This window comes from Perognathus longimembris, chromosome 8 (assembly GCF_023159225.1).
Source record: "Perognathus longimembris pacificus isolate PPM17 chromosome 8, ASM2315922v1, whole genome shotgun sequence".
NCBI classification, from domain to species: Eukaryota; Metazoa; Chordata; class Mammalia; order Rodentia; family Heteromyidae; genus Perognathus; species Perognathus longimembris.
The window spans coordinates 26,909,241-26,923,250 of NC_063168.1; the positions used below are offsets into that span (position 1 = coordinate 26,909,241).

Consider the following 14,010-nt stretch of genomic DNA (forward strand, 5'->3'; position numbering starts at 1 on the left):
ATACGTTGATTTTGAGTCAAAACATTATTTCCCTCAAAATAGGTATGATAATAAAAATAAGATGTTTCTTTCTCATAGTAGAAATCTAAAATTAAATCCTCCATAAATTTATACCACTAAACTCAGCATCACTGTTTCTACTAAAATGGCCTTGTTTTCCTTACGGATACAACATTTATCACCATTCTTATCTCTAATTCATTGTATAACACATTTTACATTACAAATCAGTAAGTAAATATAGAGATTACGCACACACACACATTTTGATACAACATTTTAGCCATACTATATGTGATATACTTTTATTTTCTATTCTATTCTGTTTAATTTGTTTTGATTAAAAAATACCAAAGCCAACTAAACTAAATCATGCAAACTATGGTCCAAAGTTATACCCCTGGCCAGGTGCCAGTGGGTCATGACCGTAATCCTAGCTACTCAGGAGGCTGAGATCAGCAGATTCACAGTTCAAAGACAAGCTGGGCAGAAAGTCCATGAAACTCTTATCTTCAACTACCAACAAAAACCCAGAGGTGAAATGGTGGCTCAAGTGGTAGAGTGCTAGCACTGATCACAAAAGTTCAGGGACAACACCGAAGCCCAGAGGTTCAAGCCCCAGAACCAGAAAAAAAAAAAAAAATCCCTGAAAGCCTAACCAATACTCTACTAAGAAAGATAACAACTAGTCAATAGCTACTTCAATATATTATAATCAAAATTACACTACATCAACTTCAAGGAAGTCACTTCTTTTGATTTAGAAAACATAAAGAAATATATATACATGTATATATGAATGCTGTGAATAAACAGAAATGAGTATCAGCGCAGTTTCTGTTCATTGTTATATTAGAGTAGTATTGAAAGTGGTTACTACTTAACCTTTTCCATATTTGAAACTTTTCTAGAATTCCAAAAAATACATTTCATAGGTTCTTTCAAATGGATTCCCCTAGAGCAGAGCCCTACCAGGTGTGCAATGAAGACATTAAGTGCCTGGCACTTAAATAAATTAGCACCCTCAAAAGTAGTAGGTGGTTCAGGGGTTTCTTCAGAGGCATCTTGACCAATCTGAAGTATTTTGCAACCTGAGCAATCTGAAGTTTAAGGTAGTAAAGAGGAAGAAGAAAGTGGCACTGAGGCTCAAGTAATAAAGTGCTGAAGAGCTTGAGCTGAAGAGCTCAGGAACAGTGCTCAGGCCCAGAGTTCAAGACCCACAACTGACTAGAAAAAAAAAAAAAAGAAAAGAGAAAGAAAGAAAGAAAGAAAGAAAGAAAGAAAGAAAGAAAGAAAGAAAGAAAGAAAGAAAGAAAGAAAGAAAGAAAAGAGAAAGAGTAAAGGAGTACACAATTATTGGTATCAGCAAGCGACACCAGCAATCAGTAAACATTACAGTCAATTTTCAGAACTACCTGGCTAAGGAGATATTCCTCCCCTGGAACATCACAATAGCACATGGCCCATCATGAACCAGGGGCCCAAAGAAACTGTGGGAGAAGTATGAGACATGGGTGTCCAAGGCACATCAAAAAAAAAAAAAAAAAAAACAGCCCTCTGGGAGCTGGTGGCTCACACCTGTAATCTCAGCTACTCAGGAGGCTAAGATATGAGGAAGCCAGCCAGGGCAGGAAAGTCTGTGAGACTTTTTTAACTCCAATTAACCACCAGAAAACCAGAAGTGGAGCTGTGGCTCAAGGGGTAAAACACTAGCCTTGAGCACAAAGAGGCTCAGGCTCAGGGACGGCACCCAAACCCTGAGTTCAAGCCCCACACCCGACTAAAAAAAAAAAAAAAAAGAACAGACCAAGGTAACAGAAGTTGAAATGGATACATGAGGGCAAATAACATATCAGCAAAAACTCCAAAGACTTGTATAACTAAGAGATATAAAGGACAGACATAATGATCTTGGCAATATTCTATTTCTTGAGGTGTTTGGAAAGACAATAAGGGCATAGAGTAACACAACATCTCCTAGTGAGGACTACTACACACCCTAAAACTCAAGCATATTAATATTCCATGACAAAATACAAAAATTCACATCAAAAAATAAATTAAGAGGGCTGGGGATATGGCCCTAGTGGCAAGAGTGCTTGCCTCGTATACATGAGGCCCTGTGTTTGATTCCCCAGCACCACATATACAGAAAATGGCCAGAAGTGGCGCTGTGGCTCAAGTGGTAGAGTGCTAGCCTTGAGCAAGAAGAAGCCAGGGACAGTGCTCAGGCCCTGAGTCCAAGGCCCAGGACTGGCAAAATAGATAGATAGATAGATAGATAGATAGATAGATAGATAGATAGATAGATAGATAGATAGATAGATAAAAATTAAGAAATTTGGTAATTTCCTGTCCATTTAAGTCGTTTGGCAAACAAATGTATCTCTCTCTCTCTCTCTCTCTCTCTCTCTCTCTCTCTCTCTCTCTCTCTCTGTGTGTGTGTGTGTGTGTGTGTGTGTGTGTGTGTGTGCTGGTACTAGGGCTTGAACTCAGAGCCTGGGTGCTGTCCCTTGGCTGTTTTTGCTCTAGGCTGGTGCTCTACCACTTGGGCCACAGCCCCACTTCCACCTTTTTATTAGTTACTTGGAGATAAGAGTCTCACAGGTATTCCAGCAGGGCTTTTGGATCACAATCTTCATATCTCAGTCTCTTGAATAGCTAAGATTACAGGCCTGAGCCAACAGCACCGGACTATCAAATGAATTCTTAAACTACTGTGGCTTCAAAATATAATCCAGTCTATTTTGGCCAAAAATAAAATTGTTTCTTTTATTTTTCTTACCAATATATTATTTTATGAGGTGAGCACTTTACCACTAGGCCATATTCCCAGCCCCTCTTACCAATATATTATTTTAGATGAATTTTATATTTACTGTCAAGTTAATACCATGTCCCCCAAAAAATGCATTTTAATTCATTTAAATTTTTGCATTTTAATTCAAATTCCAACAAAAAAATTAAAGTATAGGGACTAGAAAAAAATGGTAACTTTTATTACTTATAGATCATATGAAAAATATGTACACAAAAACTCAAAATATAGGTAGATATAGATAGATAGATCATGAGAACTATTTACACAGGAAACTCAAAAAAATCTAAACAAATTATTTTCATAACAGAAGAATTTAGTGAGTTAAGAGTTAAGATCAATAAACAAAGCCACTTATCGAAGATAAGTGAATTTCCTTCGGCAGGGGACCAGACCAATTTTAACTAGCCTACGTCATAAAATAGAATCTGTCACATCAAGAAAGAATTTTCGGGGCTGGGAATATGGCCTAGTGGTAAGAGTGCTTGCCTCGTATACATGAAGCCCTGGGTTCGATTCCTCAGCACCATATATATAGAAAATGGCCAGAAGTGGCGCTGTGGCTCAAGAGGCAGAGTGCTAGCCTTGAGCAAAAAGAAGCGAGGAACAGTGCTCAGGCCCTGAGTCCAAACCCCAGGACTGGCCCAGGAAAAAAAAAAAAAAAAAAGAATTTTCACAACAGAAGACACTCCACAACTACCACAGACTTTTTTCTTCCTTAACCTAGGTGACATGCAATAAATAAGTCTACAGCAATATCCTAAAATTTTGTCATCCTACAGAGAGATAACTTTTACCCAGAAAGTTAACAGATGACAGAGAGACCATGTCCATATATCGGTATCTCAATTAAACTCTAACTTGAAAGGGTAATCTTTCTTTTTTCTTTTTCTATTTGTGTGTGTACAGTCCTGGGGCTTGAACTCAGGACCTGAGACACTACAGTCTTTGAGCTTTGTTGCTCAAGGCTAGTACTCTACTATTTCGGCCAGAGCTCTACTTCAGACTTTTTTGATGCTTAATTGGAAATAAGAGTGTCACAGGGGCTAAGAACATGGCCTAGTGGCAAGAGTGCTTGCCACCTATACATGAAGCCCTGGGTTCGATTCCTCAGCACCACGTATATAGAAAAGGCCAGAAGTTGCGCTGTGGCTCAAGTGGCAGAGTGCTAGCCTTGAGCATAAAAAGAAGCCAGGGGCAGTGCTCAGGCACTGAGTCCAAGCCCCAGGACTGGCAAAACAGTGTCACAGATGGGCTGGCTTCAAATTGTCAAATCTCAGCCTCCTAAGTAGCTAGGATTACAATCATGAGCTACTGGCACTGGGCAAAAGGGTACACTTTTTGGATAAATGCTATAATCTCAATCATCTAGGTTTCCATTATACAAAAAAATCCTAATTACCAATGTGACCTACAGTGTAATCCCCAGTTTTTTCATACTACTCAGAACCCCAGAACAGTAAAGAAAAATAAGTAGCTGGTAAGTCTCCTTACTTTGAGTTTCTGAGCTTCTCCTCTCACTTTCAACAGCTCAGTAATAGAATCCACAAAGCCCTGGTAGTGAAAGTTGCACATTTTCTCAATTTCACGATCATGATTGCGTATTCGAGTTTCAAGCTTCTCCATGAATCGTCCATGTTCTTCCCCATCATAGACAGACCTTTAAAGAAATGGAATGAAGATTATACCACATATATTTCAAGATAATTACAAACCAAGAAGCAAACTTCTAAGGAAATTAGATACAAACCACAAAATATTAACATTTTTCTGAATGTTAAATGAATATTTTTGGGGGGAAGAAGTTTTCTACTTGTTTTTCTTGCAGTCAGGGGAATGAACTAGGGTCTTGAACATTCTAGGCAAGTATTCTACCACTGAAGTACAAGCTCAGCCCCAAAAGAGTTATTTTTTAATCCAGATTTTTGCTCTCATTCATTTAAAAATATTCAACTATAGTTATTATAAAATTCTCATCATAAGATTAAAGGCCTAAATTTATACTTTTCTTGTCCCTTTCTTGGATCAGTTTTGCTGCTATAGCAAAAATCCAAGTTTGCTAAACCCAACTATCTAATCACTCCATTACAATAGCCAAGAATAACACAGGTGTAGAAAAACTATATAGCCAGGCTGACCAGATACATAATAGCAATATAACTACAAATTAAAATTAAGCACTCAATATCACTAGACAAACCTACTGCAGCTTCAGTATCCCTTATCCAAAATACTTGAGACTAGAAGTATCGCTGATTTCATTTTTTTCAGATTTAAAATGTATACATAATGAGGTTTCTTGAAGATAGAACTTGTTTTGAGACACAAAATCCACTACTGTTTCATATGCAACTTACGACACATAGGCTGGTGGTTATTTCACACAACATTTTTAGTGTATTTTTCTTTTAGCTGCATGCAATTCATCACATAAGTTCAATGTGGAGTTTCCTACTTATGATATCTGCATAAAGACATTCAAAAGTTTTGAATATTTAGATTAAATGTGCTCCCCCCAAAAATGTCAGTTCATATTCTCCAAAGTATCTAAATGTAAGAACCTTACTTTCTCCTCTCCTCAGATGTTTTCTCCTCAGTTTTAGTTACTGATCATCTAACCACCATCTAATCCACTCATAGATCCCAACTGTTCAACCTCTAAAACATGGCTTAAAATTGACCTCATCTTACCATATCTACTAAAATCCCTAACATCACCACACAAGACCAATGTAACAGTCTCCTAACAGTCTCCTTCTGCACTTCCCCATTTCTCTCACTCTGCCCCAAATGACATCTACACAGCACTAAAAATGATCTTTTGAAAGCATGTATACTCCTCCACTTAATGGCTTCCCTTTGCAAAAAGAATAAAATCTTGGGGCTAGGAATATGGTCTAGTGGAAAGAGTGCTTGCCTCGTATACATGAAGCTCTGGGTTGGATTCCCCAGCACGACATATATAGAAAAGACCAGAAGTGGTGCTGTGGCTCAAGTGGCAGAGTGCTAGCCTTGAGCAAAAAGAAGCCAGGGTCAGTGCTCAGGCCCTGAGTCCAAGGCCCAGGACTGGCAAAAAATAAAAGAATAAAATCTTAAATCTTGACCAAATCTTGTAATGACCTAGATAATCTATAGTCTTTCTATCCAGTTCTTATCTTTAACTCTCCTCCATCCTTTATGCTACCAGCTACACTAGGTTTTAAAGTCGTTTCCTGCCTCGAGGATTTGTTTTTCTGTTCTTATGCTAGATATATTTATCTCCTATATTTCTGAATCCGCTATTATCATCACTTTCCACGCTTTATTATGTATCTCTCTCCATAATGTAAGTAGATTATAAGGTCAAGTGCAAGAACTCTGCCATTCACCACTATATGTGTCTAGGCAGGTAGGTAAACATCCACCAACTGAAGAAAACACTATCTGGAAAAGTTCTGCAGGCTCTATGTATTCAACAAATACACTTTCTTTTCTTTCTTTTTTTTTTTTTTTTTTTTTTTTTTTTTTTTGCCAATCCTGGGGCTTAGACTCAGGGCCTGAGCACTGTGCCTGGCTTCTTTTTGCTCAAGGCTAGCACTCTACCACTTGAGCCACAGTGCTACTTTCACTTTTTCTATATATGTGGTGCTGAGGAATCAAACCCAGGGCTTCCTGTATGCAAGGCAAGCACTCTACCAGTAGGCCACATTCCCAGCCCCAAATATACGTTTTTCCATTGCCAATGTTTTTCATTTCTATCATCATTTACTAGATCATTCCTCTGGATCCTGTAGATCAGAAAGCATACTATCTTCACCAACAGTGTCACTGTTCCAAACTCAACTCAAACCAAACACGTACAAGACTGGCTTCCAGTAAGGATTCTAAATGCTTACTTCAGAAAAACAAAACAATCTAAATTCATTTCCCTTTTTCTAGAAACTCAGAAACAGTCCCCCAAATAACTATTCCGACCTGATGGAATTATTTGGGATGACAAAATCCATCTACAATTGGCATTTCTACAAATCTCAAGCAAACTTACATTGCCTCATTTAAATGGAAAGGAAAAGAAAGTTTTCTGTGCAAAACCATTCATACTCCTTGCCCCTTGAAGAACAGGGGAAGGCTGAAGACTTATAGAAGTTGCTGCTCTGAAATGCTAAACCACCTCCTACTTTGAATCTCAGTGTGTTCTGGCCCAACAATATTTTTTTGTTTGGTTGAATATTTTTGTTTGGGTTTTTTTTTTTTTGTGGGAGGGGGTGACAACACTGGGTTTGAACTCAGGGCTTTGTGCTTACTAGGCAGATACTCTCACTTAAGTCATGTACCTCAGTTATTTTTACTATTATTTTTTTTAACAATGTCTTGCACATGTGCTCAAGAAAGGCCCGAACAGCAATATACCTCTTTATACTGCTATGTAACTGAGAATTCTATTGGTTGAGATGAGGTCTTTCAAACTTTTGACTGGGCTAGCCTCAAACCTATATCCTCCTGAGTCCAGATATCCACTCTGCAGAGTTGGACTCAGAAATACTTCTAAGAATGGTTTATTTTATTTCCCCACAAAAATCTATATTAAAATTATAAGTAACAAGTTTGAGAGAAAAAACTCCCAAAGAAATTCAAATTTTATTTTAATAATGCCTCCCTAAACAACCTGAGATTCCTATTTTAAACAAAACAAAAATCAAAAATCAAAGAAAGGAAATATGAACTTTAGGTACCTGATTGTGTGGCCTTTGTTTTAGCACTGTAATTAGCTATGTCTTTGGCCAATTCAGTTAATCTCTCTGACCCTCAGAGCTTTCTCATTTACAAAATAGGAAGCAATCAATTACAAAGTCTCTGAAGTACTAGCTTAGCTTTAAGTTTCTACAATTCACCTCCACTTTCAAGTTCAGTCAATAATGTAAAGATCATACTTTTTTAGAATAGCATAACTAGGAGGTAGTTCAAATACATTAATGAAATTCTAATCTCCATAACAGTACCCTCACCTGTTTCTGTTTAGAATGCTTATAAATCTAATATTGTCTTTAATTACAATGTTCAGTAACATGAAATGTTTCAGCAGACCTTGAGAGTATTCTCAGTATAAAAAAGTTGGAATAAGATCTAAAATACCCACTTAAAGCAGGAAATAAGGACTACATTCAATAGGCTTGTGTAGGTCTAATTCAAGAGATCCACAATTCCTAGATTCTGCATGAATTTTTTTGTGCCTAAGAAAGTGCACATGATGCCCAGATGGTTATCAAACATTTAAAAAAAATCACTAATTTAACATTTATTTCACATTACCTACCACAGGAACAGGCAAAATGTAAATTGACCACTACCTAGTAGTTCTTTGAATCAGTGTTTCAAGCATAGATCAACTTAACTCATTGCTAACCAACAGCTCTCTTCATTTTAGAAAGAAAAAAAGAGGTTGATAAAAATAAACAAGTGGGTGGGGCGGTGATTCAGTGGCAAAGCATAGCAAGTCCAACATCCTGGGTTTGATCCCCAGTACCAAAAAAGACCCCCCATCCCTCCAAAAAATACTGTTGAAAATAAACAAGTATTAAACTCTTGGAAAGTCAAAGATCTATCTCAAGTTAACCTAATACTGGCAGTCAACTTTATACTTATATGAAGCTTACTGGGATTTCCTTCAGGGCACATGATTTAAAGTAGAGAAAGACTGCCATCTAGTGTTGCCCAACTTCTAGCATTGCAAAAAAGTTAAATGTGACATAGCCAAATACTGCTGAAAAATCTAAGTATTAAAAATCTTTCATGTCCATTTCCTGCATGGGGGGCAAGAAATGCTTCTCTCTTGTTATTTCTCTCTAATTTAACCTTGTTGTCCTAAAATAAATCCTTTCTAAAACTTAAAAGAAAATCCAAAAATGTTATACCCATTATAGATTCAAGGACCTATAGCTAATTTTTAAATTTTCACTCCTACTAAAGCCAGGATCTTCAAGATAAGTTCATGTGCTACTGACACGTCCAGCTATATAACAACTAAACAAGACTATGTATGGAGTAAACTGTATTTATGATCATTGCAAGAAAAAAGAAGCAAACATGAAAAAATGCTTGGAAATTAATCATTTTCAATATCTAAATTTTGGCTGAAGATTAGGTATTCATGTAGGGGGTCTTATATCCAAAAACACCCGAATAAACAAGCAGTTTCTTCGAAGATCAAAATATTTATCCTAGGGCTGGGGATATAGCCTAGTGGCAAGAGTGCCTGCCTCGGATACACGAGGCCCTAGGTTCGATTCCCCAGCACCACATATACAGAAAACGGCCAGAAGCGGCGCTGTGGCTCAAGTGGCAGAGTGCTAGCCTTGAGCGGGAAGAAGCCAGGGACAGTGCTCAGGCCCTGAGTCCAAGGCCCACGACTGGCCAAAAAAAAAAAAAAAATTTATCCTAGTGTCCATAAATGATGCATGCTATACCACATTATAATGGTGTTATATCTCTCTTCTACTTCTACATTTCATGTGTGTATTCAAAGAGAGATTTTAGCTGGGCTAAAGGCAGAAGGATTTCAAGTTCAAGGCCAGCCAAAGCTATATAGTGAGACCCTGTCTCAAAAGACAGATGAGAGACAGAGACAGAGAGAGAGAGAGAAAGAGAGAGAGATTTTTAATTACATAGAATGTCAATGGAGCACCAAACATCTACAATGATGGGGAAAAAAAATGTCTTCAACAAATGGTGCTGGAAATACTGGGTATATCTACATGTAGAAAACAAACTCGACCCCTATTTCTCGTCCAATTCAAAATTCAATTCCAAATGGATCAAAGACCTTAATGTACATCTAAAACTTTGAAACCACTACAGTAAAACAGAGAAAACTCTTAAAAATATAAGCATAGGTAAAATTTTTCTGAGTAGAACTCCAATTGCTCAAAAATAGAAACAAAGTTGCACAACTGGATTGCAGCAAATTAAAAATCTGCTGCACAGCAAAGGAAACCATTCCAGAGTCAATGGAAGAAAATATTCACTGCATAAGGAATATCTAGAATATATAAAGAGGCTCAAAATTTAAAAACGAAAATAATCCAATAAATGAGCAAACAAATTGAACAGTTATCCAAACATGATGAAATGTTCATCATCCTTAGCTATGAAAGGAATGCAAATCAAACAAACTAAGGCTGTGCACTGGTGGGCTCCTCCGAGCTACTCAGGAGGCTGAGATCTGAGGAATGCAGCAGGAACCCAGCCAGGACAAGAAAGTCCCAGAGGGTCTTATCACCAATTAGCTGGAGATGAAGGTATAGTGCAAGTGGTAGAGTGCTAGCCTTGAGCAAAAGAGCTCAGAGACAGTAGCCAGGCTCTGAGTTCAAACCCCAGGACTGACTGACACACACACACACACACACACACACACACACACACACACACACACACACACACACAACCACTGAGATTCCATCTTAGTCCAGTTAGAACAAACACCAAGAAAACAAGAATATTCTGGTGAACATGTGGGTAAGTTAGTAACTAACTAGAAAATTAGTCTATAGGTTCCTTTAAGAACTAAATAGAACTATCACATAATTTTGCAATACCACTCCTGGGCATATATCAGAAGGAAAGTAAGTTAACATTTATTAGAAATACCTACATACCCATATTTCTAGCACAACTATTCACAATAGCCAGTACAGAGTATCAACCTATGTACCAATCAACTTATAAATGGATAACAAAAATGTGGTGTAGCTAGTTGCCAGTGGCCCAGGTCTATAATCCTAGCTACTCAGAAAGCTGAGACCTGAGGATCAAAGTTGAAACCAGCCCAGGCAGAAAAGTCCATGAGACTGTTATCCCCAATTAACCACCTAAAAGCCACAAATAGGGCTGAGAATATGGCCTAGTGGTAAAAGTACTTGCCTCCTATACATGAAGCCCTGGGTTCGATTCCTCAGTACCACATATATAGAAAAAGCCAGAAGTGGTGCTGCGGCTCAAGTGGTAGAGTGCTAGCCTTGAGCAAAAAAAGAAGCCAGGGACAGTGCTCAGGCCCTGAGTTCAAGCCCCAGGACTGGCAAAAAAAAAAAAAAAAGCCACAAATAGAACTATGGAAAGAGTACCAGGCTTGAGTGAAAAAAAGCTAAGTGTCAGAGCCTAAGCTCTGAGCTCAAGTCCCAATACTTGCAAAAAAAAAAAAAAAAAAAGAGGGGGGAGGTGGTAGTGGAGGAAAGAGTATTATTCAAGAGGAAATATTTTTCAGCTGCAAAATAGGATGAAATTATTTCATTTTTGGAAAATAAATGGAACTAGAGATAATCAAGTTAGGCAAAATAAGCCAGAATGAGAAAGGCAAATACCATTTATTCTTTCTCTAGTGTCTAGACATCCAGTGCTTAGACATGAATGAAGGAATTTAAACATATGGTATAGGAACAAGCAGGAAATAAGAGGGCAAAGAGAGTACATGGGGAAACAAATATGAATAAAGAATCCTATGGAAAAGGGCACCTGAAGAATTGATTCAACAAATACAATTCTACACTGAGCCCTTATATTTCAATAGATACAATTTGCCTAGAGACTACATCAACTCAAATCTTCTTAGAGGAGGAGAAAAGAGCCAAGTCTAGTGACATATATCTGTAATCCCAGCACTTGGAGCCTGAAATAGGAGGACTAGCTGGGGCTGCAAAAAAGAAAGAAAAGAAAGGGGAGGGGAGAGAATAATGTTATAATGTTATATAGCATCATTTTAAATTGTATGCATCTTATAAATTAGACATCACTCATATTTTAGAAATAAAGAACCTGAAATCCAAGAAGATGAAATAACTTGCCAAGTTCACACAGCTAGAAAGTGTCCTCTAGAGAACATCAATCTGTCTCCTATTAGAGCAGGAAAAGCAAATCACATAGGCCCCCAACATGTTAAGAGTTGAAAGAGGTCTTGGAATTGGAATACAAAGCTCTCATTGTATACTCAAGTAAACTGAGGCCAAGAAAAGTTAAATGCCTTAATCAAAATTACATTGCTTGTTACTGATACAGCTAGGCTTCACTCCCAAAGAAAACATAATTAGAAAAAGGTAATACAATGTGAAGCCAACACAAAACTAAGTGGTTTAAAAAGAGTGCAAGACACAAACTTCTACATCAAGATGAATTGGACGCCTAGCACCTTCTTCCCACTGGAAGACACGAAATTAACTCTGAGTCTGCACTTACTACTGCTTAAGTTAACACTAATCAGTGTGCAAACCAATAGTGATAATTCCATTTCCCTTGTCAGTGCCCAATTAATGCAAAGCATGTGACACAACTCTCACCAATGAAATGGAAAGGAAAAACTGTTAGTGAATGTCACTGAAAAATATCTTTTTTTCCTAAGGATTGGGGAGAGGGAGCTGCTTTCCAATTTTTTTCTATGAAACTATGTACGATACTAAAGAATGGATCTAGCAACCACCCATAGATGAGAAGAGATATTGCCAATAATTTGCAAACAGAAAATACAAAATAAAATACAGATGAAGAACATCTTGGTGAAGCAATCTTCAGCATCCTATTTCCAGGTGTCATACTACACAATAGTAATTTTCCTACTCATTAAGCCACTTTCCCTCAATAGTCTAGTATTTATAAAGGTAAGTATTTCTCATGACAGAACTCTGTTTAGTTTTCAGAGGTAGCAGGCAAATCAAAAAGAAACAATCGATAGTAAGTTAAACAACACATTGGTAAGGAATCTGGACCTCAGACCTAGATCGTTCTTCCCTTTTCCCTTCCAGCTCAGTTAATGATAACTCCCATTCACCCTTTAAATCTAAGCTTGTACCATACCTCTTCCGGGAATCCTGTGTAATCACAAGACTCTGCTGCAAATGTTCCTCCTTTGTGGTTATCACCTTCACAGAATTAAACTACATTCTGGTCGCCTGTTAATTTGTCATTCTCTCTATAGTTGAACATTAATCTCCTTCAGGGCAAATACTATGCCTTGCCTATTTAATTTACAGCTGCTATCACAGAGCCTCAGTGTAAAGGAGGCCATGTACAGAGAGACAGAGACAGAAACAGAGACAGAGACAGAGACAGACAGAAAGACAGAGAGATCAGGGTAACAAGACGATGTGAATTGCCCAATGCTTCAGAGGTTACAAAGGAGTAATGCATGATATAAAACATATTTGTTCTTAGAACCAAGGAGAACTTCAAAACACAAAGAACATTTTGGTTTGGATTTTGGTTTTAATTATTCTTTTTTTTCCTTTGGTTGGTTATCCTTTATTTTTGTTTTAATTTCTTAATTGTCAAAGTGATGTACAGAGGGGTTACAATTTCATATGTAAGGCAGTGAGTATATTTCTTATCCAACTTGTTACCTCCTCCCTCATTTTTCCCCACCTACCCCTCCCCATTTCCCTCTCCCCACCATAAGTTGTACAATTGGTTTACACCGTATAGTTTTGTAAGTACTGCTGTTGCATTGGTTTGTCTTTTTATCCTTTATCTCTCAATTTTGGTTGGTTTTGATTATTCTAAGAAAAAAATTCCAGAGTTTATTCTGTTTTTTTCTTTTTTATATGTTTTTTAACTTGTCATGATTTTAATCCTCAAACATTTTCTTCTCATTAAGCTTTATAAAAGCATCTTTAGTATTTCTGCTTTTCCAAAAGTTAAAAATAAAGTGGAAAAACAGATTTGCAAACAATGTTGAAAGAGAAACTACAAGAGGTCAAAAAGAGTTTACTTCAGTAAGACTATCATTTTCACTGAGACCTTAGAATTGTAGTGTGCATGTTTAGGGCATATGAAGATGAAGTAGAAGCTGGGCACCAGTCATTCATGCCTGTTATCCTAGCTACTCATGAAGATGAGATCTGAGGGTCATGGTTCGAAGCCAGCCAGGGCAGAAAAGTCTATGAGAATCTTATATCCAATAATCTACCTCCCCCAAAAAGCCATTAATTAGTAGAACTGTGGCTCAAGTGGTAGAATACTAGCCTTGAGCAAAAGAGCTCAGGGACAATGTCCAAGCCCTGAGTTCAAGCCCCAGAACGAGCATAAAAAAGAAAAAAGCCAGATACTAGTTAGTGGCTCAGACCTATAATACTAGCTATAGCTAGTCAGAAGCTGTGATATGAAGATCTCAATTCAAAGCCAGTCTGTGAGAGCCAAATCAAAGAGTCTTATCTCTAATTAACAGCAAAATGGTG

At 37.5% G+C, this 14,010-nt stretch overlaps 1 protein-coding gene across 2 annotated transcripts in view; it reads right to left on the reverse strand.

The window, feature by feature from the left end:
- Exoc6b (exocyst complex component 6B) overlaps window positions 1-14,010 on the reverse strand; it is a 530,388-nt gene that overhangs the window by 451,715 nt on the left and 64,663 nt on the right. For both annotated transcript variants that reach the window (XR_007211870.1, XM_048352734.1), the window contains exon 2: window positions 4,313-4,478. Coding sequence is in view for 1 of the 2 variants with exons in the window: in XM_048352734.1 (XP_048208691.1) it covers window positions 4,313-4,478 (166 nt within the window). In the remaining variant the exon portion in view is untranslated. The remainder of the gene's footprint in view (window positions 1-4,312; window positions 4,479-14,010) is intronic.